This window comes from Onychomys torridus, chromosome 8 (assembly GCF_903995425.1).
Source record: "Onychomys torridus chromosome 8, mOncTor1.1, whole genome shotgun sequence".
NCBI lineage: Eukaryota > Metazoa > Chordata > Mammalia > Rodentia > Cricetidae > Onychomys > Onychomys torridus.
The window spans coordinates 94,015,723-94,042,610 of record NC_050450.1 but is presented as its reverse complement, the minus strand read 5'-3'; the positions used below and the strand labels follow the sequence as shown (position 1 = coordinate 94,042,610).

The following is a 26,888-nucleotide window of genomic DNA, read 5'->3' as shown; positions in this document are numbered from 1 at the left end:
ATAATAAGGAACTGCAAACAGCTTCTAAAATCTGAGAGAATCCTTGAACAATCTCTAGCAAAGAAAAGGGGCCACAATCCTACCAAACACAAGGAACTAAACTGTGCTAAGAACTCTAAGCTCAGGATGGAAATGCAGTCGGAGAGGACCTTGACTGTAGCCCCATGAGACCAAGAGAAAAACAAACAAACCAACCAGTTAAATCATGTCTGGACTTCCCATCTAAAGATACTAAAACAATGAAGGTATATGCTTTAAGACAAAATTTGTGACAATTAGTTATGTAACAATAGATAACTAATTCATCTATTAGCAAAATCATGTTATTTTCCCAGTCCTACAGTCTAATTTACACCCCCCTTCATCAAGAAATAGCAAAACTAAAATATACCAATGAAAAACAATTTGTCAGTTCAGGCTTGTTCATAGTTAAAAATGCTGAATGAGAATAGGTCATTGTAAGAAGTCAACAAACAGAACATACAGTGGTGTTTTGCAAGGGGCCTAGTGAGGGGCCACAAAGAGGTATACTGTTAAGTGCTCACCTAACACTAGTGAGGTTAAGAAATTTAGATCTCATCTTTTTAAAAAACTGACCTTTGGTCCCTCAAAGGAATAACCCATCTTGGGGCAGGATTGGTTTTCAAAAAACTATGGTATGGGCATCAAATTCCTTGGGTCTGTAATGTATCACCGAGAGTTATCACAATCTTGGTCTGAACAGGTCATGGTCCACCCTGGCCCCCCATACTCACACACTGCTCGCTGGTCTCTGGGATGAATTCGCCTTCACTGTTGATGCTCGTATAGGATCCCTGCCGGGCAATGTGCTGTTGTCGCTCAGGTACATAACCAGGTGGAGGAGAACTTCGGCCAGGGTTCTGGGAGCCTAGAGCACAGAAAGAATACCCTTCAATAATGGAGCCAACATGTGACACAAGAGGAGCAGAGCCAGCTAGAAGACTGGGCCCAAGAGATCAGGGATGTAACTCAGAATGGTCATGGCACCACAGCCAGCATCTTCAGCTTGAGGAAGCAAATACCCCTTCCTTACAAAGTAACTTTCAGAGATGGAACAGTAGTAGAACATATATAACTAAGAACTTTGACACAAAACATCAATCAGAACTATGTGACATAAGTTGGAAGTTAGCCAGCTTTAAAAAAATGTTCTTAGGACCTTGAGATAGCTCAGCAAGTGAGGGTGCTTGTCACTAAGCCTGACAATTTGAGTTCATTCCCCAGGATCCACATGATAAAAGGTGAGGACTCCTACACGTTGTCCTCTAACCTCCACACATGCTGAGGCATGCTGGTGCACATGTGTGTACACACACAAAAGTAATATAAAAAATTTTAATGTTCTTATATATTATTCATAATGTCACTTCTCTTGATAATGTCACATCTTCCTTTTTCTCTCTTTTGGGCACCAATGACATTTCCTCCTATCCAAGGAAGAACCTAGGAAAATGATCAATTCAATCCTAGATACATAAAATTGGGAAATATACTACAAGAATACAAGCAGATGCCTGAAACCCTAAATAATACCAAACCCAATGCATATATATCTATGACAAAAGTTTAATGTATAAATTATGTACAAGAGATTAACAATAACTAGTTTGGAATGATGGTATACTCCTATAATCCCAGGACTCAGGAGATAGGAGCAGGGAAACTGAGCTCCAGACTAGTATAAACTACATACCAAGACCCTTCAAAAACAAAACAAAACAAAACCAACAAAACCCACAAGGGCTAGGAATGTAGCTCAGTGGAAGAACACTTGCCTAGCATATGGAAGGCCCTGGGTTTGATCCCCAGCACTACACATTGCAAAACAAATAACAAAAACTCAAACTAATATAGAACAATCATAACAAAATACTGCAATAACATTACCAGCATCACTACTCTTTAGAGCCATTAGGTAAAAAATGGGTTACTTGAATGCAAGCACTAATAATGCAATATAATCTGATAATTGGGATAGCCACTAAGTGACAAATGGCCCAGCTACAAATATATCATGGATATATCAGACAAAGGCATGATTCATATTCCAGGTAGAATGGTATAAGATTTTATCATGATACTTAGAGTAAAGCACAATTTAAAACTTATTGTTGGGCCTGGAGAGATGGCTCAGGAGTTAAGAATTCCACAATGCTCTTGCAGAGGATCGGAGCTGGATTCTCAGCATTTATGTTGGGTAGCTCACAATTGCCTGTAAACCCCAACACCAAGGGAATCTGATGCTTCTGGCCTCAGCTGGCACCAGCACACACATATACATATCCACACATATATGCATAATTAAATATAATACATCTTTAAAAAAATTAAATTAAATTAAAAAAACAAAAACAAAAAAACCCAAGCCAGGTGGTAGTGGCACACATCTTTAATCCTAGCATTCAGGAGGCAGAGGTAGGCAGATATCTGAGTTCAAGCCAGCCTGGGCTACAGAGTAAGTTCCAGGACAGGCTCCAAAACTACACAGAGAAACCCTGTCTCACCCCCACAAAAAACAACAAAAAAAACCCCCAAACAAAACAAAACAATAAAACAAAAACAAACAAAAAATAAAACTAAACTAAAAAAACAAATATTAAATTCTGAATAGTTGCTGGTGGTGATTGAAACTGTGAAAAGAACTATAAACAAGAGGTCCTGTACATTAGTTTATCAACTTAGTCTTCTGGAGCTTTGGGCCCTAACGTTTTGAAGCTGGGGTCCAGGAAAAGCTAACTGGACACACCTGGACATATGTCCTTGGGGCTCTCTGTTCCTTCAACCAGTACCACTCTACCTGTACAAGATAAGGAGACTCTCTGTGCTAGGCATGGTGACACAGATCTATAATCCCAGCACTCAGGTGGCTGAGGCAATACCAGCCTCAGTGAAGACAGTCTGGCCAGTGAAGAGACTGTCTCTCTCACTGCCACTTACTCCCACAATTCTTAACTATTATGGTAATATGTTGCCCTTAATTAGAAGTTTCCTTTTTTGTTGGGCATTCATAGTAATTGCATCATTTGATTTTCAACAATTTGTAGAAGACTTTTGGCCAACATTTTCTGAGTAACTCTGAGGCACTCTGCAAGGTATTTTTATATTGTTACTTCAGGGGGAAAAAAAGCAATCTTTAGAAGATTCAAGAAAATATTAACAAGGCCAGTGAGATAGCTCAGTAGGTAAAGATACTTGCTACTAGGCCTCACAACAGGAGTTCAATTTTTAGGACCTACATAGTCTAAAGAGAGAACTGGCCAGGCGTTGGTGGTGCACGCCTTTAATCTCAGCACTCGGGAGGCAGAGGCAGGTGGATCTCTGTGAGTTTGAGGCCAGCCTGGTCTATAGAGCGAGATCCAGGAAAGGCGCAAAGCTACACAGAGAAAACCTGTTCTGAAAAACCAGAGAGAGAGAGAGAGAGAGAGAGAGAGAGAGAATGAACTGACTCTAGCAAGTTGTCCTCTGGCCTTCATATGTGTTCCCTGAGCCTTTTTCCTGTTGTGGGGGAACATACTTATCTGGTCATGAAGAAAGCCAGAAACATAATAATCCTCACCTCTCTTATACCCTCTACCTCTCCCCTACAACCCAGAAATCCCCAGATACCAGAAATGGCAAAGTACCACTCCTTAACCTACTTCCCAGTCTAGTTCAGGACTATTGAACTAGGTTTTCTGGGATAGAACTCTGTAGGCAAGATGTTCCATGGAAATGGCTAAGAAAGAGAACAAGTTTAGTAGCTGGAGGTGTGGAGAAGAACTTGATCTGGAAGATGTGACCACCCAATGCCAACTTCCCTCTTTCCTAAAAGAAACCAGCTTCAGAAGGAAAATCTAGGATACATACTGTTTTAACTTTGTATATAGCTCACTCCAGGACAGACGGTAGGTACATCTATACTGCAAGAGATGCTGAAAAGTCTAGCTGAGGTACTTTTACCACCCTGAGAGAATATATTGGACATAAACAAATGGTCCTCAACAAAACTTTCCTGTGTAGGCAGAAGTTTCTCTCCCACCTGCCTATTCTCAAATACGCAGCAGCTGCTTCTTAAATAATTGCCTCTGAGGCTTAATATTACTTATATGCTCAGCCAGTAGCTCAGGCTTATTCCTAACTAGCTCTTACACTTAAATTAAACCATAATGCTTATCTACGTTACATATGGCGCCCAAACATTCAGCAAGAATTTCCACATAAAGCTAAAAAAGCTTAAAAAAGGATTCTAGACACAAAAGAACAGAGTCAAGCACAGCTTCTTGGTAGTAGCATTTTCTTGGGTGGGCTCTGTTTGCTGGCAGTATGCAGAGGCCCAGCTTTAAGACTCAGCTTCCTGGTTCATGATAGCAACACAGATGGCTCTTTTAAGAAGCCCCACTGTCGCCAGGTGGTGGTGGTCACATGCCTTTAATCACAGCACTCAGGAGGCAGAGCCAGGCAGATCTCTGTGTGTTCGAGGCCAGCCTGGGCTACAGAATGAGTTCCAGGAAAGGCGCAAAGCTACACAGAGAAACCCTGTCTCGAAAAACCAAAAAAAAAAAAAAAAAAAAAAAAAAAAAAAAAAGAAAGAAAGAAAGAAAAAGAAAAAAAAGAAGCCCCAAACACCTAAATGGAGTTTATGAGTAGGGGTGGCACACTTATTCGGTGGCAGCATGGACCCAAAATCTTCCCAGAGCTGGAGCAGTTAATATGGCTTTCAGAGCTGGCAGTAAACATGTCTCCACCATGAGACTAGCTTCTTAAGGAACCAAGGAATGGGGAAGAGCCAGCCACCAAAGCCACAGCTTTGGTCCTAGCCTAGCTGCTTGTTGGTTTAAAGACTAGTGTGGTCAGAAAAAGATAGAGATATGCAATAAAGACAGATTCAAAAAAACAAAACAAACAAAAAACAAAAACAAAAACAAAACCTCTAAATAGGTTACAATATGTTTTAAAAATATACATAGGCTTGGGAGGGAAAAAAGAAAAAGGGTAGACAAAGTCCTTAAAAAAGAAATAGAGTAATAAAAAAATATAATAAGCCACGTAAAGATGGAATATACACAGAGAGTCTGGATACTTTATGTTATTTTGTTGTCTTTGAATTTTTTGATTGCAGAGGAAAGAGCAAGAGTTGCTAAGAAACATTTGATTATAAATGCTGCTAGATTAAATCAATCTATATATTTAAAAAATATCTTGACTTCAAAATTTAAGTCAAAAGATATGTCCTTTAATCCCAGCACTTGGGAGGCAAAGCCAGGCAGATCTCTGAGTTTGAGGCCAGCCTGATTTACAGAGAGAGATCCAGGACAGGCACCAAAACTACAGAGAAACCCTGTCTCAAAAAACAAAAACAAACAAACAAAAGGTATGTTACTTTGGGAAAGAGATCCTACTTTTATTTCCATACAATATGAGAGGCTCTGGTCTCATTCTGGGTTAAGAAAAGTCTGATTTGATTGGGAAAGATGCCCTGAAAAATCTCTGATGGTCCAGATGATCCAACATTTTGGAGCACCTCTACTGCAGTGTCTTCTTAGTTCTGCATCCAGAAAGGCTTCAAGGCTGAGATGGTCCAGCCCCACAACTGATCCAGTCAAGAACTGATCATAATTCTAAATTTTCTCAGGGTCCCCATAAGACTAACAGTGTCCCCAGTCAGCAGGAAGTAGCCTAGACAAAACTATGCCTACATTCCCAAAAAACAGATTATGGATGTTTGTCTTTGTTTAGGGGGTTTGGTTACAAACTGTTATCAGTCATAGTAAATCTCTTTCTAGAAGAAGAATGGGAGATATTATACAGAAATGATGGGGAAAAGGGTAGATTATTAAATCTACTTTCATCTAAAAAAACAACTATCAATCAATCTTACATATTTTAGATCAGTATGGATTTTAGTTTACTGATACAAATTTTAAGTTAAGTTATGCTGTACATGTATTTCTACTCATGTTTAGGGGATTATGTTTATGCAGCTCATTTTAAAATGTAATATGCTGGGCGGTAGCGGTGCACACCTTTTATGTATTTATGTATTATGTATTTATGTATTTATTTATTTATTATGTATACGGTGTTCTGTCTGCATGTATGCTGGGCGGTAGTGGTGCACACCCTTTATTTATTTATCTATTTATCTATCTATCTATTTATTTATTTAGTTATATGTATACGGTGTTCTGCCTGCATGTATGTGTACAGGACAGAAGAGGGTACCAGATCTCATTATAGATGGTTGTGATCCACCATGTGGTTGCTGGGAATTGAACTCAGGACCTCTGGAAGAACAGCCAATGCTCTTAACTGCTGAGCCATCTCTCCAGCTCCCCAAGTGGCGCACACCTTTAATCCCAGCACTCTGGGAGGCAGAGGCAGGTGGATCTCTGTGAGTTCATGGCCAGCCTGGGCTACAGAGTAAGTTCCAGGAAAGGCGCAAAGCTACACAGAGAAACGCTGTCTTGAAAAAACAAAACAAAAATGTAATATATATTTAATAGCAAACTTATAGTCATGTTAGGTATGTTTTTAAGGTCATACAGAGATAGATTTCAGATATATAGGCAATCTTCAAACACTTCAAAGACTTACAGAATACAGCATTTAAAATGTTTTAAGAACTTATACTTTTCATGAGACATGTCTACTTCTGGCAATACCAATTACTTCAAAGAGGATGATGGGCATCGAAGAAACTCCATATGGAGTTTGTTTTCTTTATGGCAAAAACTAGCCATGTGGGGAAAGAAAGTGTCCTTGCCTTGACTGCTGACAGTATGCTGTACAAACTGGACAAGAAGGACAGAAAAGAAAGTGACTGCAGAACTTTGATAAGACAAGGTGAGACAGTCCTTCAAAAATCCTGCTTCACAGATGTCAGATATGCTAGGCCTGTAGGCCAAAGATGGATGCCCCAACATTGCAGAGGAACTTTGGGTAACTGTCCAGGCAGCCTGATATCCCTGTCACTAGGTAACATTACATCCTTCTGGAGTCCTTGATAGAGTTGAAGATTAGATAGTTATAGTTTTCTTTAGTTACAATAAAATATAAATTAGATAAAAACTTTAGACTTGCAGGGAGGTGGTGGCACATGCCTTTAATCCCAGCACTCAGGAAGCAAAGGCAGGTGGATCTCTGTGAGTTCAAGGCCAGTCTGGTCTACAGAGTGAGATCCAGGACAGGCACCAAAACTACAAAGAGAAACCCTGTCTTGAAAAAACAAAACAAACAAATAACAACAAAAAACTTTAGACTCACCAAGATAGATAATTAAGCATTTTCTCTAATTTTGCCAAATGCAAATGGATTAGATAGTGTTATTGTAATTCTTACTTAATAACAGTTTTTGTTAAATATAATCTTACTATGTTAAAGTTAAAATTTTCTTTTTAATTAGACAAAAAGGGGAGAAATGCTGTGGAATAATCCTCTTGTACACTGTAAAGACTTGTCACTCGAATTGGTTTAATAAAACACTGATTGGCCAGTAGTTGGGCAGTTAGGTGGGAAAGCCAAACAGAATGCTGGGAAGGAGGAGGGTGGAGTCAAAGAGCCAGCCAGACACAGAGGAAACAAGATGAGAATGTTGTTTTGAGAAAAGGTACCAAGCCAAGTGGCTCAACATAGATAAGAATTATGGGTTAATTTAAGTGTAAGAGCTAGCCAGGCGGTGGTGGCGCATGCCTTTAATCCCAGCACTCGGGAGGAAGAGCCAGTGGATTCTCTGTGAGTTCAAGGACAGCCTGGGCTACAGAGTGAGATCCAGGACAGCCACCAAAACCACACAGAGAAACCCTGTCTCGAAAAACAACAACAAAAAGCTAGTTAGTGATAAGCCTGAGCTACTGGCTGAACATTTATAAGTAACATTAAGCCTTGGAGTCAACTATTTAAGGAGTAGCTGACGGGTATTTGAGAACAGGCAAGTAGGAGAGTAACTTCTACCTACATTTCTGAACCAGGGAGTCTCCTCCTAAACCAAGAAGGACCAACAAAAAGGAAGAAAAATATTTAAAAAAAAAAAGTACAATAGGTTAGTGCTCAAAAAATGGTGAGGCTTTTGTTGTTTTGTTTTGAGATAGGTTTTCACTATGTAATTCTGGCTAGCCTGAAAGACCAGGGTAGCCTTGAACTCACAGAGATCCACCTGCTTCTGCCTTTTGAATGCTAGGATTAAAGGCATATACTACCATGCCTGGGGAAAAACAGGGTTTTTGTTTGTTTGTTTGAGATAGGGCTGTACACCAGGCTAGATTTGAACTCATCCTCCTGCTTCCATCTTCTGAGTGCTAGGATGACAGACAGCTTCTAAGGACTTTAAATTATTCTCAGTATTCTTTAAGAGACAGAGTTCTTCATTCTTCTGAATGAAGTCAGTTGCTCCAACACATGGCTCATTCAGTTGTGCTGAAGAAGTGAGATGAATTTACCACCAAGAACACTTCCAACTGATTCGTGGAGGCATTAACCCAAGGACACAGTCTCAGATGAGAAGACTGACATAAAGCTATAAAATTGCTCTGAAAATAGGCAAAGAATTTTGTAGATTTCTTGTTTCAACATCTCACTCACAGAGTGAAAGCTAACAATTCTGAGGTAAGCCACAGTACTGAAATGACCTCAATAGCCTGCAGGAGACAGTCTATCCAGGTATTTAAATCCCTGTAAGAAACTGAAGCTGCTCTGAGTGTAAATTTAGGGATATTTTGCTGTGAACTCACAGAACAATAAAATCAGCTAAGACGACCCCTGCCTCTTCTCTCCTGTGTGTTTGAACTAGGAATCAGTTTTTCTCAACTCTCTCTGGTTCCATAATCCAGAATTTTACATTGAATCTATTTTCCATGAAACAAGTTAGAACAGTTATTTTCTAGCATTTTAACCCAAGATGCTCTGAAATAAGATACTATAATTTTACCTAGAAGAAACTTTAAAAATGTCTCTTATAAGGGGTTAGAAAGAAAAATTCTTTCTTATTGATGACATCTGATATAGGTCTAAATCATTCACTCTCCTACTAGTTCACTGAATTCTCCCTTGCTCTTACAGTTGGGATGAATCTAGCACACTTGAGGCCATTGCTGCAGACACAGAAGGGCCTAGGGGGAAAGAGCAAAGGTTTTCTGGGCTTTTATTTCCAGCCAGAGACTTTCACTTTTTCCAGTCCACACTGTGGCCTACAGAAAGCCAGCCTTATCTGATGGGCGACATGCCAGGGGCTATTGTGCACAGGCCCACTGCCTGGAGCAGGAAAAGGAAGTCTCCCCAGACCAATGACTATCAGAGGAAGCAAATGGAAAACACCAGGAGGTGGCACAACTGTTCCAGGGTATTTTCAGTTTTGTTTTTATCTTCATTTCAAAAATTGAGAGCCAATGTGGGGCACATCAGCAGTTGAGAACATGATGAGGAAAGGAACTAATCAGGCCATGATAATGCTGACTTACAAGACTTGCTGGTCACATAATTACTAGCAATGACCAGGAGTGAGCTAGAAGGCACAAAGCTCTGCTATCAAAGCACAACTGATTCGTAGGTCTTAGAGGGCACTGGTGGGAAGGCAAAGTGGGGGAAGGGTTCCCATGGGACAACCTTTCCTGATACTCCAAGCTGATTGTGCTGTTCTAGTCACATCAAGGGGCCCAGGCCAGTCCATCTGCAGCTTCCTCTGAAGGCATTCTAATGGAAAGAGAAGCCCAAGGTTTAAGCATAAACTGTTAAAATTCTTCACATATTATGTTACTCTGCTAGCTTTAACCCAGAGAAGCGGAGCAGAAATACACTGTCAGCCCAGAGGATAGATGATTCTTTTGCTTGTACTCTGACTTAAGGCTGAAATGCAACCTCTCACTCTTCTCAGAGAACCCTCATCAGGAAGCTGATGCAGTCAGGAAGTTCTAGGGCTTTAGGTCAGTGTTAATGTGCAGGTCACTGCAAGTACAAAGAGATATTTCTAAAACCTCTTCTCTCTTAGGGGACAGATGAGATAGGAGAGTAATCAAATCTTTCTTCTTCAATAGAAAATTGAAAGCAACATTTCCTGACCTGCTCACATGGGGCAAAGCTGTGCAAAAATACTTCTCAATCTTTTTTTTTTTTTTAAATCCCATAGACATTGACAACAACCTATATTTCAATCTTGAAGTAGCTACCACCACTACACACTTTATAATCTTATCTAGCATTGCAGAAGAATTTACTGTGAGGAGAAAAGAACCTCTGGAAAGAAGGAAAGGTAACCATTTTATTTTCTCAATGTGAATTACCACCAACCACCTCTACTATCATAGTTTATATCCCTTCAAACTTGTCCCAGGATTAGAAGTTTATACTATGCATGGTGTTTTGACTTCCTACTACCAGCTATTGCTATAAGAAAAGATTTCAGCTTTTCCCTTTTTCCCCATCATATGAATTCATTCTGCTCTTGGAGGTATGGGCTTCTCTCCTTTTCACAGCATTATAGTCCTAAACTCCATGAAGAACCCCTACCGAAGCCCACTTATCTGTGGTCTATGTACTTTCCTACTCTTTCAGCATATTCCTCTCTGTATTACTTGCTGAGATCACTAAAGATATCTGACCATATATATATATATTTCCCCTCTCCCTTAAGCCATTAGCTTTCACCAAACACCTGAGGAAGACTTATTGATTGCCTTTACTCATCTTCAGGGCTGCAGTCTGGCCTGCTCACCATCGGATGAAAGTGGAAACACCAGAAAGATGGTGTAGCTCAGGTAGTTATGTATGCTTGGAGTCTTGGGTTCAACCCCTGTATTGGGGGAGGGGAGCTGGTATAACAGAGGCAAAGGCACTTGAGATACACTGGGACAAAGGAATTAGAATGTACCTTCTATTAATACATTAGCTGAGGCTTGGCTACATAGTTTCAAGACACTACCCAGCAGATTATGGAAGAATGATGCTTGAGTTCAGACTCAAAGGTGGTAGATTTTTTTTCATAGGCAAAGACTCTTTTTGTCTCTCTGGTGATCTCTCTACAAGGCTATTAATTCTTTGGGGGTAAATTCATTACCAAGGAATTTTGTTGTTGTTTTTGAGACAGGGTCTCACACTGTAGTTTTTGACTAGAACTAATGACAATCCTACCTCAATGTCCTGAATGCTGGGAATATATAGACGTGAGTCACTATACCCACCTGGGTTTTTTGTTGTTGTTTTTAGCATGAACTAGTTTAACACATTAACTGGCTTGAAAATGATAGAATCTGAAGTATGTTTATTATGATGGAAAAATAACAAAGGTTAACATAGTAGCTATTTCAAGTATTTCAAGAACTGTCATATAAAATGTTAATCTGTATTATCTGAGGGGCTGAATGAAGGCAGCCTTACGAGGATAAACTAGTAAACTGAGGAAAGGTAGACTTTCAACTCAGTGTGAGGAAGAATTTCAAGTAAAGATTTCTACAACTGGACTGGAGTCCCTCGTAATTTCCATCTATACAAATGCTGTGGTAGGAGTTGAATTCCCTTCTGGTGCAGTTTTTCAACTACTGACAGGTCTGTGACTAAGGGAGAAGAGGCAGGCAGGAGGCTGAATTGCTAAAGCTTACTAACTTCAACTTCTCCTTTGACCCCATTTCTACAACTAGGATTTGTCTTAGTCATTCATGTTTTTGACTCTGTCTCTTCCCATTTCCCTTTCCCTCTAGAAAGCTTTACACTGGACCGGCTTACAGTAGACACCCAGATTTGTGGACAAAAGTGACAACTGTACTCTCACCCTCTTGTCCTTTGCAATCTGGCTGACTGATTTTCAGCTCTCTTCCTCATACTCTTAAAATTCCTTTCAACTTTTCCAGCCACTTCTTTCCAGTGTCCTTTGGCAGGCTGTTCCCTCTTTCTTCTTCTGTCTAATGAGGGTCGGATTCCTAAAGCTGTCTATAGTCTGCATTCGCACTCTCCTCTGGACCCATGGTTTCAACACCCCACTCTTTGTGTTCCTTCTAGCTCTGTCTCCTCTCTGAGCTGCAGACCCGTGTATTTTTGCAGTGCTTCGTGTTTATGAGGCATGCACTTACCAACTGAGCTCTATCTACAGCTTCAAGACCCATGTATCTAACTGCCCGTTTGATATGTCTGTTCCACCATCTCAAACACATTTAAAATTAAACATAACAAAACATTAGGTCTGTCTCTTTCCAGAACCCAAAACCAGATTCTCTTCTAGTAACTGCCTTAATAAAAGATATTTATTTTCTTAGCGTTACAATCCAATAATTTAGCTCTTACCCTCACTACCTGAAAATTCAATCCAAGCTATAACAACTTTAGCCTTTTGGTATTAGAACTCCTTTAGCATTTTAAAATGGAGGACATTTAATAATGAGTTTTATGCCGGCGGTGTTGGCGCACACCTGTAATCTCAGTACTCGGAAGGCAGAGGCAGGCGGATCTCTGTGAGTTCGAGGCCAGCCTGGTCTACAGAGCTAGTCCAAGACAGGCTCCAAAGCTACAGAGAAATCCTGTCTCGAAAAACCAAAAAAAGGAAAAAAAAAAAAAAGAGTTTTATGTATGTAGGTTAAACTGCTGGGAAGAAACAATATGCTATCTTTGCTTACTCCTCACAGGGTACAGCATACACTCAAAACAACAACAAAAACAGGCTAACTAGAGAAAATCGAGTTTCATTTACTGCTTTACATGACACAAGAGCCTTCAGCATAAAGACTGAAAAATCCAGGGACAACTCCATTTTTATACTTCAATGTGATAAATGTGATTAGGCAAAATAGGTATACCTAATGTAACTTATTTGACGGGTGATTCTTGTTGGCCTCACTATATGGGGTCTTCCCTCATAGGCAGAGGGAAGCACCCATTCTAGGATGAGAGTCTTCAGACCTACTTTCAAACAAAGCAGGTCAGAGAATGTCTTTATAGGTAGCTCTTACACAAAAGTTGAGATTAGGTTAGAACAGTATTTCTAAGTTTTAAGACTAGTTTTAAGAGAGAGGGTTCTCAACTTCCCATGACCCATAGAGGAAAAGAGAATTGTATTCTATGGCCTGCGTTAGGGCCGAGAGTGGAGCAGGACACAGGACAAAAGAAAGTCTGAAACACACTGATCCTGAGACCCTTCCAATGTCCTTCAATTCAAAATATTAGTAGTCATAGAACCACACTGGGTATATTGTTTCCTGAACGTCAAATTAATAGTAACAGTATTAGAAATTAAAGCTCATATATTTCCTTTTTAAAATTTTATATGTATGAGAGTTTTCTGCATTGATGTCTGTATGCATGCCTGGTATCTGTGGATACCAGGATCGGGGGTCATATCCTCTCGAACTGGAGTTTATGGATGGTTGTGAGTCATAATGCAGGCCCTCTGCTAGGGCAATAAGTTCTCTTAACCACTGACCCATCTCTCTAGGTCCCCCTACTCCTGTTCTAAAAATTCTTTTGTTTTTGAGGTTCTTTTTTTTTTTTTTTAATGTATATGAGTGTTTGCTTGAATGTACATCTGTGCATGTAGTGCCCATAGAGAGCAGAAAAGGGCAGATCCCCCTGGGACTAGAGTTATACGTAGTTGTGAGCCACCATGTGGGTGCTGGGAATTGAACCAAAGTTCTCTGAAAAGCAGCCAGAGCTCTTAACTGCAGAACCATCTCTGCAGCCAAGCTCAGGTTTTCCAGACATGATAATGGAGATGAAGTTCAGTTGCCTAACTTGCCTAACATGCATAAAGCCCTGGGTTCTAGTCCCAGCTCCAAATAAACCAGGCATGGTGGTACATGACTGTAATCCCTGCACTAGGAGGTGAAGGTAGAAGGATCGAAAGTTCAAGATCATCCTTAGCTACATAATGAGTTTGAGGATAGCTCGGGACACATGAGACTGTGTGTCTGTCTGTCTGTTCTGTTCTCTCCTCTTCTCTCTCTCTCTCTCTCTCTCTCTCTCTCTCTCTCTCTCTCTCACTCACACACACACACACACACACACACACACACACACACCCCACTACCTCACATGCATAACCCCTGGAAAACCACTGTATGCCTGTGGTAGGATGAGTTTTCACATTTTAGGGTGATTATAAAAATAGTCTTGCCCTCATAGAAGCCATAAAAGAATCTTAAGAACGCCCCTGGTTCCCCATAGTGAAAACCACTGAAATGCCATGTTCTATCAGTGTTATCTCTAGATGTCTCAGGGCCACCTGTTCCTTTTCTCTACCACTGCTCCCTGACTAATCCAAGCATCTGTCTTCTTTCACCTAGACCACCACACTGGAATATAGGATTCCCTGGATTCAGTCTTGCCTTTCCAGTCTGTCCTTCACACAGAGCCAGAATAGTCTTTGACAATGCAAATCTGAATATATCATCCTACCTTTTCATCATTACTTAAAAACCTACTGACTTTTCACTGCTTTCAACAAAGATTAAAACAAATCGTCATAGGGCTCTTTCTCCTCTCCTTGCTCCTGGTTCTTAGCATTCCAGACATCAGTTCTCTTTCTCCAACAGTCCACCTTCTCTCTAGCCCTTAGGTCTCAACAAACATAACATCTCCTGTCCAAAGCCCTTGCCTTCAAATCTTTGCACAGCTTCCATATATACTTTAGGTGGTAGCCTAAGGTTTCCTGATCCCAAGATCAGGTTCTATTCCTTATTTACATATTCATGCAACACCATACAATCTTCCAGCCACAGTTTGTAACTACATACTGATCACATCATGACAAACATTTTTTTCATGGTCTACAAGGTCCACAGCAAAAAGCCCGTGTCTTTTTTAGTATCTAAGTTTCTGGCCCATAATAGATTTTTTTGGTAATGAATGAACGAAGGTAAGAGTTTGGTGGGAAACATAATATGATTATTAGCATTTTAAAGGAGATGAGTACAAGGCACAAATATTTTTCTGTGACTTCCCACCAACTACCCCCCCCCCCCCAAACCCTAGGTATAGTCAAGGATTCTTAAAAAGTGGCCTTGGGATACCTTCTTGGTTTTCTCCATGCCTCTTCTAAATATATTGGCCTACCTGAACCTAAAAGACAACATTCTCTCCATAGCTCATCCTTTCAACCTTGCCTATGGAAGCCTCCAGAATCTTGAGAGTCCACCTCCTCCACAGAATGCATTTTCCATGTTACTTTAGTATTCATTAATTCCCATTAGGCCAGGCATGGAAGGAGCTGGATATGGTAGTGTATGCTTATAATCCCAGTACTTGGGAGGTATAGACAGGAGGATCAGTTGCTGAAGGTTAGTTCCCACAAGTGTAAGAGCAACTTGGGCTGTATGAGACATTTTTCTTCAAGACAGGGTATCTCTGTGAAGCTCTGGAACTCGCTCTGTAGACCAAGCTGGCCTTGAACTCAGAAATCCACCCACTTTTGTCTCCCAAGTGCTGAGATTAAAGGCATGTGACACCACTGCCTGGCTTTTTATTTTTTTACTTTATGTTCATTAGAATTTCCCTGCATGTATGTCTGTATGAGAGTGTCATATTCCCTGGAAATGGAGTAATAGACATGTGTGTGTTGCCATGTGGGAGCTGGGAATTGAACCTGGGTCCTCTGGAAGAAAAGCCAGTGCTCTTAATGCTGAGCCATCTTCCAGCCCTTGATTTTATTTTTTTTAAAACCCAAGTTCCCTCTTTCCTGGTTCCACTTCTTTCACACCTTATCTATAGTATTGCAAACACACACAGTATATTCTGGAGCCCACCACATTCTTTTTTTTTTTTTTTTAATTTATGTATGAGTGTTCTATCTGTGTGTATGCCTAAATGACAGAAGAGGGCATCAGACCCCATTACAGATGGTTGTGAGATGCCATGTGGTTGCTGGGAATTGAACTCAGGACCTCTGGAATAGCAGCCAGTGCTCTTAACTGCTAAGCCATCTCTCCAGTCCCCATGTTTTTTTTTGTGATGATGCCTAGCAGGTGATCTTTCCCATGCCTAGAATGCTAGTCTTAACCTTCCTTTGAGCATTAGTTCTGACTTTCCCATTGATGTTTCTCTACTAGGCAGAATCTGTGTTCCTACTTCACTTTCCATAGACTCCATTGTTCCATTCATTTCAGGCCAACACAGTGCTCACTGAATAAAAGAAGCCAGGACCTAGTTATGTTGAGATATGGGTGTCCATTTTCCAGATAAACAGAAACTATAAAAAAAATCCTATCATTTAACATGTCTAGTCAAGGAAATGATTTCCACATATGGTTTCCTACAACATGGAAAAGGACCTCAATGGCCCAGCAGTTAGCCCTTGCCTCCACCCAGGAATCACAAGTTCGTGCTTAGGGGCAGAAAACCCAATTCCTGCTCTATGTCAATCTTCATCAATTACAAAGAATGAGGCTGCCCATCCTTCCTCTTATATTTCTACAAGGACTTTGGGAGTTTTTCCCTCTGCTTCTCCACTTTCTCCCACTATAATGGACTGATACATCTGAAACCCACCCACCATTCATTAACTTTGCTGTTCTATATGAAAGAACAGGAGAAATAGGTATTACTATGTTGCCAACTCTGCTCAAGTTGGCATCAAACTCACAATTTTCCTTTTTCAACCTTGGTTAGTGGCTGGCACATGCCACCATGCCTGAAGGTGGGATCATTTAGGGCAGTGTAAGCACCATTTCAGTCCTGACAGTGCAAAACCTCCAATCCTCAGAAGTCTGTTTACTCTTATTCAGATTTGGAATTCTGTTAATTCTGTGAGGATTTATTCATTCACAGTCTAAAATTTATTAAATCATATCTTTGTTGTTGCTATATATATATTTTTCAAATATCCATCATCTTTATAGTTATTTTTCAGTCTTCATTTTTTATCTTGCACTTTCTATCTTGAACATTTTCCATGTCTGCCTGTCTTACTACTTTCTCCAGCTTTTTTTTTTTTTTTTTTTGAGGGAAAGGTCTTATGTAGCACAGGCTGGCATTGAACTCCTGATACCTAGCCCCTAAAAGGCTAGGTTTACAAGTATATACTCCAACATTCAGTTTCTTCTCTAATAACTTGGTTTGTGTTTAGGTGTTGCTTTTATTTTTTTTATGAAATGCCTTTAATAAATACATTGAAAGCTATATTATATTTCTACTTAAAGTACTGTTGTAGTGGTATTTGATTCACCCATGACCTTGGGCTATATGGCCCAAAGGAGGCAGTGTACTGACCTCTTTCTTATAAGGAGTTGGAACATGGTCACATGCCCCTTCTCCCTGCTCCTGCCTTCGAGGTAGATTCACTCCTGGTCAGATCAGAGGACAACTTTAGCTGTCTATTCTGTATTCATGAGTATATTTCATCAATTTATATCTTAATAAATTTTGTACTCATTTAATAGACACACGTGGATTGATCATAATAAATGACGCCCAACACGGGCACGAATCCATGACCCTGGGATTAAGAGTCCCATGTTCTACCAACTCAGGATGAGCAGGACATAAGGAAAAGTGACTACTGAACTTTGCCAAGACAGGGTAAGATGGTCTTTCAAAATTCCTGCTTCTGAAACCATATTCTAGGCCTGTAGCCAAATTGGATGCCCCAATGCTGCTGAGAAACTTTAGGTGACTGTCCAAGCTGCCAGTTGTCTCTGTCTATTCTCGCAAGAATTTTGAAAACTGCTTGCTTGCGTTTTCCATTTTCTCAAGTACTGTTATGTTCCTTCTAGGGTCTTTGATGGAACTGAAGACTACTAGATAGTTACAGTTACAATCTTCTCATATCTTAGCTAGAACTTATTAGTACTAGAGATAGAATCTCCAAGACAGGACAGCTACTGGAGTAATCTCGGTAATTTGCCATTTACCCATGTTCTGGACATTTCTGGACATTCAACATATCTTTCTTGTTTGATGTTATTCTTGTTGGTTGTAGTTCCATTTTTGTTTACGTTATTACCCCTTGTTTTTCCTGGACAATACTTGATAATTATTCTTATTGTACACAGTTTGCATTAAGATTAGAATCTTCTTATTTAGACAAAAAGGGGAAATGTTGTGGTACTTGCACTACCTCCTCTGGGCTGTATAGCCCAAGGTCATGGGCAGACCAAATACCACTACATATTGTTATAGTTTAAAAACTGAAATTTAAGCCAGGCATGGTGGTGCATGCCTTTAATCCCAGGGTGGAGGAGGCAGAAGCAGGGGGAATCTCTGGCCTACAGAGGGAGTTAGAGGACAGTCAGTGCTACACAGAGAAACCCTGTCTCAAAAAACAAAACAAAACAAAAAAGAAAAAAAAAAGTAATCTGAACTAAATTACCACTTAAATCTACATATTTCTTAATTCTCTTCATAGTGTATTACTGAGAAAATATTATACAGTAATGACTTATTTTGTGGCTAGGGTTTATGTATGGCTCTGTGTGCAGAACATTTGCCTAGAAGGCACAAGGTTTGGACCAGGTTTAAACCACAGCACTGCTAAAAACAAGCAAACAAACAAAAAAATCACATACACACAAAAAAAAAATCCACACACCACAAACAAACCAAATGTTTTGTATCAAAACACACATGGGATTTGAAAAGGTATTGTTTCCTTATGACTATATTCTGGATTGTTTTGACAGGGTCTCAAAGGTCTGGGCTGGCTTCAAACATCTAATATAGCTGAGGATGACCCTGAACTCTTGATCTTCCCGCCTCAGTCATCCATATGCTGTTATTACGGATGATGCCATCATTCTCAAATTGGTTTTTGCTTTGTTCTGCTTTTTCAGACAGGGTTCCAAGTCATCTGCACATGTCATGATGCCCAGTCTTCTATGGTTTCTAATTTTACTAAATAATAATTAAAAGTTATTCTTGCTGTGGAATTATGGAGGTTTTCTTATTTCTTGTTAGTATATATGGCTTTTGTTTACTTATTTTGAGGCAGGGTCTCACATATAGCCCTGCCTGGCCTGGAATTCTATGTAGATGAGGCTAGCCTCAAACTCAAAGGGTTCTGCCTGTTCCTGATCCTGAGTGCTGGGGTTAAAGGTGTGCATCACCATACCCAGCTGTTTGTTTTGAGACTATATGGCTTTGGCTGGTTTGTAACTCACTACACAGATAGAACAAGCTGGTTTTACACTTTGAGCATTCCTTTTGCTTCTGCCTCCTGAGTGCTGAGTTCATAGGTACACTATCATACCCACATTGGGAGCTTTCTTTTAATATTCTAGTACAAGGGCTATGTTTATAAAAGATACATATTTTCTTGAAAAAAATGTCTATTCTCTATAGTGTCTAAATACATCCAATAACTAATATCTTAACATTATTAACTCCCTAAAAGTCTTTAATTAACAAATTAGATTTTTGAGCTTCACTAAAATTTTGAAAATGTTGGATGTGGTGGCTCATGCCTGTAACCCCAGCACTGAGGGGCAAAGGCAAGAGGATTGTAAGTTCCAGGGCAAGCAGAGCCACATACTGGGTTTAGAGAAGCCCAGGCTAGAGTGAGACCCTGTCTTTAAAAAAAAAAGTCTCTGGTAAAGAAACCAATTTGAAGAGCTGGAGAGATGGCTCATTGGTTAAGAGGACTTGCTGCTCTTACAACTGTCTAATATTTCCAGGAGATCTAGTGCCCTTTCTGGCCTCTGAGGACACTAGGCATGCACATGATGCATGTACATGCAGGAACTTACACATAACACATTAAGAAAAAGCCATGGGGGAAATTTCTTAGGTTTCAGGAATCAGATTTTTAGGACACTCTACACACGATTTTTGCTGGGTCTCTTTCTCTTCAACTAGCTTATGTCCATTATTTAAAAATCTGAAATTCACTTTCATTCAAACATTCAGCTTAGAAACATTTAATATGAGTGCCTGAGTTCCAGAAATTACTCAGTGGGGCAATGTCAGTGGCTCAGTAACCCATTTTTTCTTGCTATTCTCCCAGGAAGATCATCACCCACAGAGAGGTTCAGCAGCAGGAACAAGGTCCATAACTCCCCAGACTCAGCTCAGGATCTGCAGAGAGCAGCTAGGTTTGACCAAATTCTGCTCATGTGGAAAGGGAAAACTTGGCTTCCTAGTAGCAGCAGGTGTCTCAGATCATTAGGGTAGTAGGCTCATACAAATGTTTGATAAAGTCAGGTTACTCTTAGCTTTTAAAAAAAGATTTATTTTTAATTCTATATAATATACACATACATATACACATGTATATACATGCACACACATATGTATACATATACATCCATCCATACATACATACATACATATAGATATATATGGGTATATGCATGTGAGTGCAGATGACTACCAAGATCTAAAAAGAGAACTGGATCTCCTGGAGCTGGAGTGACAGGCAGTTTTGAGCCACTTGACATGGGTGCCAGGAACTGAACTCTGGTCCTCTGAAAGAGTAGTCCCTACTCTAAACCAATAAGCCATCTCTCCAACCCCTAGATTTCTATCTATAAAAATCCCACAATTCGCCGGGCGATGGTGGCGCACGCCTTTAATCCCAGCACTTGGGAGGCAGAGCCAGGTGGATCTCTGTGAGTTCGAGGCCAGCCTGGGCTACCAAGTGAGTTCCAGGAAAGGCGCAAAGCTACACAGAGAAACCCTGTCCTGAAAAAACAAAAAACAAAAACAACAACAACAACAAAAATCCCACAATTCAAGAAATGGGCTTTCTCTTCAAACCTTGTGCTGGGTAGTTTTATGTTAACTTGACACAAGCTAGAGTCATCTGAGGAAACCTCAGTTGGAAAAAATGCTTCCATTAAGACAGGGCTGTAAGGAAAGATGGCTCAGTGGTTAAGAGTCCAGAGGACCCAGGTTCAATTCCCAGCACCCACATGGTGGCTCACAATTGTCTATAACTCCTGTTCCAGGGTATCTGACATCCTTACACAGACATACATTTGGGCAAAACACCAATGCACATTAAATTAAAAAAAAAGACAGAGCTATAGGTAAGCCTGTAGGGCATTTACTTAATCAGTGATATGGGAGGGCCCAGCCTATTATGGGTGGTACTACCCCTGGGCTGGTGGTCCTGAATAATATAAGAAAGCAGCACTCCTCTATGGAGTCTCAATCATTCCTGCCTCCAGGTTTCTGCCTTTTTTAATTCCTGCCCTGACTGCCTTCAATGATGAACTGTGACATGAAGTAAGCAAAATAATCCTTTTCCTCCTCAACTTTTGGTCATGGTATTTCATCATAGTAATAGTAACCCTAACTAAGACAGACCCTGAGAAGTATCTGGAGAAACATTGTTATATAATGCACAACCTGATTTAGAATTCTTTCCTGGGGAGGCCTAGTAGCCAACTATATAACTTCTTTGCTCCTCAACTGTAGATACTATGTTAATGCTCTGAGCTTCCAGGATAACTCAGTTGACTTGCCAAGAGTTTCGCTGGCTGGCATCTTCTATGAAGCACAGGATTTCTCAGGAATGAGAAAGAAGTCTATGTACAAAACTGAAATGTAGACCTGACTCCTAATTTGACAGGTCATCTGTAAGTCTTCAAACAAATGTCTGAGGAGATCACTTTCTCAGGGATGTTTAAAAGAAATTTAATCATGCCATCATATCATTATCTTCCAAGGTCCTCAAGGGTCAGGGTATGAGACCAGTCATTTCATGTCCTCTCTTCCCCAAATAAAAGCATAGCGTACATCTTTGCATAGTGATAGTCAATGAATATTTGAGGATTGTTTAATAGTTGAATATTTTAAATTTGAGCACATCAAATATACTAGGACAGGGAAGAAAAGAGTGAAATACTCACTGACAGAAAGGTGCCTGCTTCTGGGCTCAGGAGCTTGGTAGATGGTGTTTATATCCCCTGCAGACTGGGAAGGCTTGATTCGAACCTGCTTGGACACTCCAGAGTGGGGAGAGGAACTGGTCTGTAAGAGAGGAGGAAAAGTGTGAGCTAGATTTTTAATCAAGTCTGCGAAGGATCTTCGTCTTTCCTTAGGACTTCTTACACTCTTCAGGCACCTTTTAATACATAGACTGCCAGGCTTTTCGCCAAATCCCAATCCTCAATCTGTCTTGGCAAATCACTGTTTCCTTGATGTACTTCTACAGCTTCAGTGATACAGATGTACTATACTCTGTGCCCCAATTCAATGGGTAATGACCCATATACAGGAGAATAACACCGTCTGTGTAATAATCTGCCAAATAAGAAAGAGCTGGAAATACCTTCTCATACATTTATTTATCAAGAGGCTGAAGAGGTGGTTCAGCAGTTAAAGAGCACTGGCTACTCTTAACAGAGGACCCAGGTTCAGCTCCCAGTACTTACATGGCAACTCAAAACTATCTAACTCCAGTTCCTGGGGGCCCAACACCCTCTCTGGCCCCCTCAAGGACCAGCACACATGTGCAATACATATATACAGGTAAAACACTCACACATAAAATAAAAATAAATCTTAAAAAAATTATCTAGCAAGCATAGAAAGAACAGCAGAAAACTATTTCAGCAGCAAAGTCATCTACTGTGAAGGTACAGTGATGGTATTTCTCTACCCTACAAAATTCTGGCTACTAAATATGTATTTTAAATTTTTTTCCCTTTTTTTAGACAAGGCCTTATTGGTGGCCCAATTAGCCTTGAACTTGTGATCTCCCTGTCTCAGGTGCCTGACTGCTGAGATTATAAATATGTACTACCATGCCAGATTAAATAGGTACTTTACAAAGCCACTCAGGGGACCATGGGTGTCCCAGGGCCTTGCTGCCACCAGGGCCATACTGATCTGGGTGGCCTGTACTGCTTGTGGAGCCATGGTAACACCCAGGCCAGAGCTGCTGCTGAGGGCCATATTTATGTCTGTGTTCCTGCTACAGCTGAAGTCTGTGATGATGTCTATAGCCCATGTTGCCACAGGGGGTCATAGGAACTATGTGTGTTGAGATCCAAGGGCTGTGCTGAGCTGGTCCCATCCCTCACTGGTCCTGGGATAGCTGGCCGTGCCCTTTGCTGGACATTACAGCAGGAGAGCTGGCTTCAATGGGATGGGCTTAAGAGAGCTGGCTCTACCCCTCTCCTAAGGGGGACGGTTCCAGTAGCCAGGACAGAGCAGCTCAGCTACCACCCAGACCCACATCATAGACCTTGGGTTGGTCCATCCTAACATCTACCCCATCTATGACTGGCTGGAGTACGTGAAGGGACTGGTCCTGTGGAGCGATAGCAGCAGGATCCCCATGACTTGGGACAACAGCAGGATATCTGAGGAGCTTCGGAGAGGGTCCAGTGATGATGGTGTGCCAGAGGCCTTTGAACCAGACCAATGACATATTGCAATAAACATTTTATGGATGGGGCCAATTGGACAAAAGGGTATTTTGCGTGACACACCACAGCACCCAACGCCACTAGGATGAATGAAAAGGTGTTAGAAAGACAGAGGCACAGCCGGGCGTTGGTGGCGCATGCCTTTAATCCCAGTGCTTGGGAGGCAGAGGCAGATGCATCTCTGTGAGTTCGAGGCCAGCCTGGTCAACAAAGCAAGATCCAGGAAAGACACAACGCTACACGAGAAACCCTGTCTCGAAAAACAAAAAACAAAACAAAACGAAAGAAAGACAGAAAGAAAGAAAGACAGACAGAGGAGCAAGGTGTTTTGCTGCTGTTGTTTGTTTTTAATTTTTTGGGGGGGGCATTCCTTTGTGGATACTGCTGCAGGGGTTAGGGGAGAATATGGAGGGACTTGGGAGTGAGTGGGATTGGGGTATATGATGTGAAATCCCCAAAGTATTACATTTAAAAAACAAAAAATCAAGTCAAAGCTACTCAGGGAGGTTGAGCAGCTCAGTGAGTAAGAAAGAACACTCACTTTGCAAACACGAGGGCCTGAGTTTCGATTCCAGCACCTATGGAAAGAGCCAGGCATGGTTGTGTGCTCCTGTAACCCTAACATGGGAGGTGAGTGGGGTGCTGGAGGTAAGAGGGACACTGGAGCTTACTGACCACTAGCCTAGTTCCAGGTTCAGCAAAGAGATCCTAACGTAGGGAAATAAGGTAGAGTGTGATGGAGTAGAGTACCTGACGTCCTCCTCTAGCCTATCTGCATTTGTACATACATGTGCACATACACTACACACACAGAAAGGGAACTCCATCTGCTCCTTCTTCCACAACTGTAACTACTCTCTCAGATCTCAGCGGCTTCAAAGCACCAAGGTTTATAACGCAGTCAAGATGGAGGTCAAGGACCTCAGACCAGGGTCAGCAGCCTTCCTTCACTCACCCTGATTTTGTGCTAACCCAGTCAAGCCACCCAGGTGAGATATCAAAATAATAGGGGAGCTTTACACTGAGAAAGCTTAAAATTTAATATGAAAAAAGAAAAGAAGAGTGTTATCAAGAGTAAAAGTAGGAGCTACAATTTGGGTCAAAGTTCTCACTTGCTTGTCTGTATCTCTTCTACCTCCCAACAGGGGAAAAAGTGCCACATGAAACAATCTCCATATCCTGTCCTTCAGGAAAAAGGCTTCCCGCTTCCAGGGGCAAGTTCAGCTGCCAAGCAACCTTCCCTAGTCTTCCATGCCAGACTTCATCACATGTAAGGTTGTCTTGACACACTGTCTGTTCTAACAGGAAGTCAGAACCAAGGGGAAGTGAATGTTCTTGCTGAGGCCTCCAATGTGCAATAGCTCTCTGATGAGAGAGAAAGGAAAAAACAGCCAAAACCACATACTGGGGGGAAAGGGCAAGGAGAGGCCCCGTAGCCCTGAAGTTAGGGAAGGAGTTACATGATGAGTGGCCAAGGTCATCTGCTTAGATGCAAAGACTTTCACATAGTGGAGATTGAATCTTGGCAGTATGGATTTGAAATATATCAAAGAACATATACTCTAATCTTCAGGTTTATGTTTTTTGTTTTTTGTTTTTGTTTTTGTTTTTGTTTTTGTTTTTCGAGACAGGGTTTCTCTGTGTAGCTTTGGAATCTCTCCTAGAATTTGCTTTGTAGACCAGGCTGGCCTCGAACTCACAGAGATCTGCCTGCCTCTGCTTCCTGAGTGCTGGGATTAAAGGTGTGTGCTACCACTGCCCGGCCTAACCTGCAGTTTTAAAAATCTATAAACTGGGAGGTGGGGCTGGAGAGATGGTTCAGCAATTAAGAGCACTGGCTGCTCTTCCAAAGGGGCTAGGTTGGCTTCCCAGCATCCACATGACAGCTCACACTGTCTGTAACTCTAGTTGCAGGGGATCCAACACCCTCTTCTGGCCTCCATGGGCACCAGGCACATATGTAGTTTAGGTAATACACAGAAAATAAAATAATTTTGAAAATCTAAAAGCTCTTAAAAAATTAAAACTGGGATGGGGGTGTAGCTCAGCTGGTAGGGTGCTTACACGGAGCCCTGGGTTCAGTCTCAGCACTGAGTAAAACTAGACATGGTGATGTACACCTGTGTACATTCCAGCACTCCAGAGGTAGAAGCAGGAGGATCAAGAAATACAAGGTCATCCATCCTCAGCTACATAGTGGGTTCAAAATAAGCTTGGGTTAGAGATTGCCTCAATATAAATAAACAGTAACAAAGTCTGGATGAGGCAACTACAAAACATGGAGATTCATAGCAGAGAAACAAAATGGCCAACATTAATCAGGATACAGGAACTGGAGACTGAAGATACAGTGTGCTGGAGCAGTACACTTCAGTGTGATCTCTAGTGCCAGTCTATGAAATGGTAGCACACTGGTCCCCTCTCAGTAACCAGTAATGACAGTAATACTGGAAACACTTTACAGCAATTTGGTAGAGTAACTTTATATCGACTGCTTATAACAACTAAAAACCATGGGCTTATAGATCATAGGTGTCTACTTTTTCTTTTTTTGTTGTTTTGTTTTGGTGGATGAGGGTCAGATTCAGGGCAAGGGCCTTGGATTTACTAGGCAAGCATCCCACTACTGAACTGCCTATAAACCCCAGTCTGTCTACTTTATATTTTACATTTCACTTTTCTTTTTCTTTTTCTTTTTCTTTTTTTTTTTTTTGAGACAGGGTCTCTCCATTATGTAGCTCTGGCTATTCTAAAACTCACTATGTAGACCAGGCTGGCCTTGAGCTCCCAGAGATGTGCCTGCTTCTGCCTCCCAAGTGCTGTGATTAAAGGTGTACGCCACAAAGCCTATCCCATTTTGCTTTTCAAATTAAATAGTTAATTAAAAATTGGAAATTAAAAGCACAAAATTAATATTTCATGTACCTGTATACATAGATGTGGATGACATGGATTAATGATGGGTATCTTTTCTTGATCACTCTCCATCTTTTAAAACAATCTATTTATTTAAAAACAACTACTTGGGGTTGGAGATTTAGCTCAGTGGTAGAGCGCTTGCCTAGCAAGCACAAGGCCCTGGGTTCGATCTTCAGCTCCACACACAAAAATAAATAAATAAATAAATAAACAAACAAACAAACAAATAAATAAATAATAAAAACAACTATTTATGTATTTACTTATTTCTGTGTGTGCATGTGCAGAGGTAAGATGACTCGTGTGAGTCAGTTCTTGACTAAATAAATTTAATTAAATTATTCACGAATTAAAATTATTCATGACTAATTTATTCATTTAATGGAGGCAGAGTCATTGTGTTGCCTTAGCTGGCCTTTTTATTTTATTTTTAAATTTTATTCTGTGTTTATGTGTACATGTGAAGGGTGCATACATGTCACAGAATGTATGTGGAGACAACTTTTGGGAGCTGTTTCTCTTTCTGCCATGTGGGTCCTCAGGATAAAAATCAGGTTGTCAGGCTTAGAGGCAAGAGCTTTTATCCACAAAGTGACTTGTCACCCCATCTTTATTTCTTTTCTTCATCATCATCATCATCACCATCATCATCAGCAGCAGCATATTATTATTATTATTATTATTATTATTATT

At 40.8% G+C, this 26,888-nt stretch overlaps 1 protein-coding gene across 3 annotated transcripts in view; it reads right to left on the bottom strand.

Moving 5' to 3' along the window:
• Window positions 1-26,888, bottom strand: part of Map3k3 (mitogen-activated protein kinase kinase kinase 3) — a 77,838-nt gene that overhangs the window by 11,941 nt on the left and 39,009 nt on the right. For all 3 annotated transcript variants that reach the window (XR_004945653.1, XM_036196393.1, XM_036196394.1), the window contains exons 6-7: window positions 21,753-21,873; window positions 756-889 (exon numbers count right to left, since the gene is read on the bottom strand). Coding sequence is in view for 2 of the 3 variants with exons in the window: in XM_036196393.1 (XP_036052286.1) it covers window positions 756-889; window positions 21,753-21,873 (255 nt within the window). In the remaining variant the exon portion in view is untranslated. The remainder of the gene's footprint in view (window positions 1-755; window positions 890-21,752; window positions 21,874-26,888) is intronic.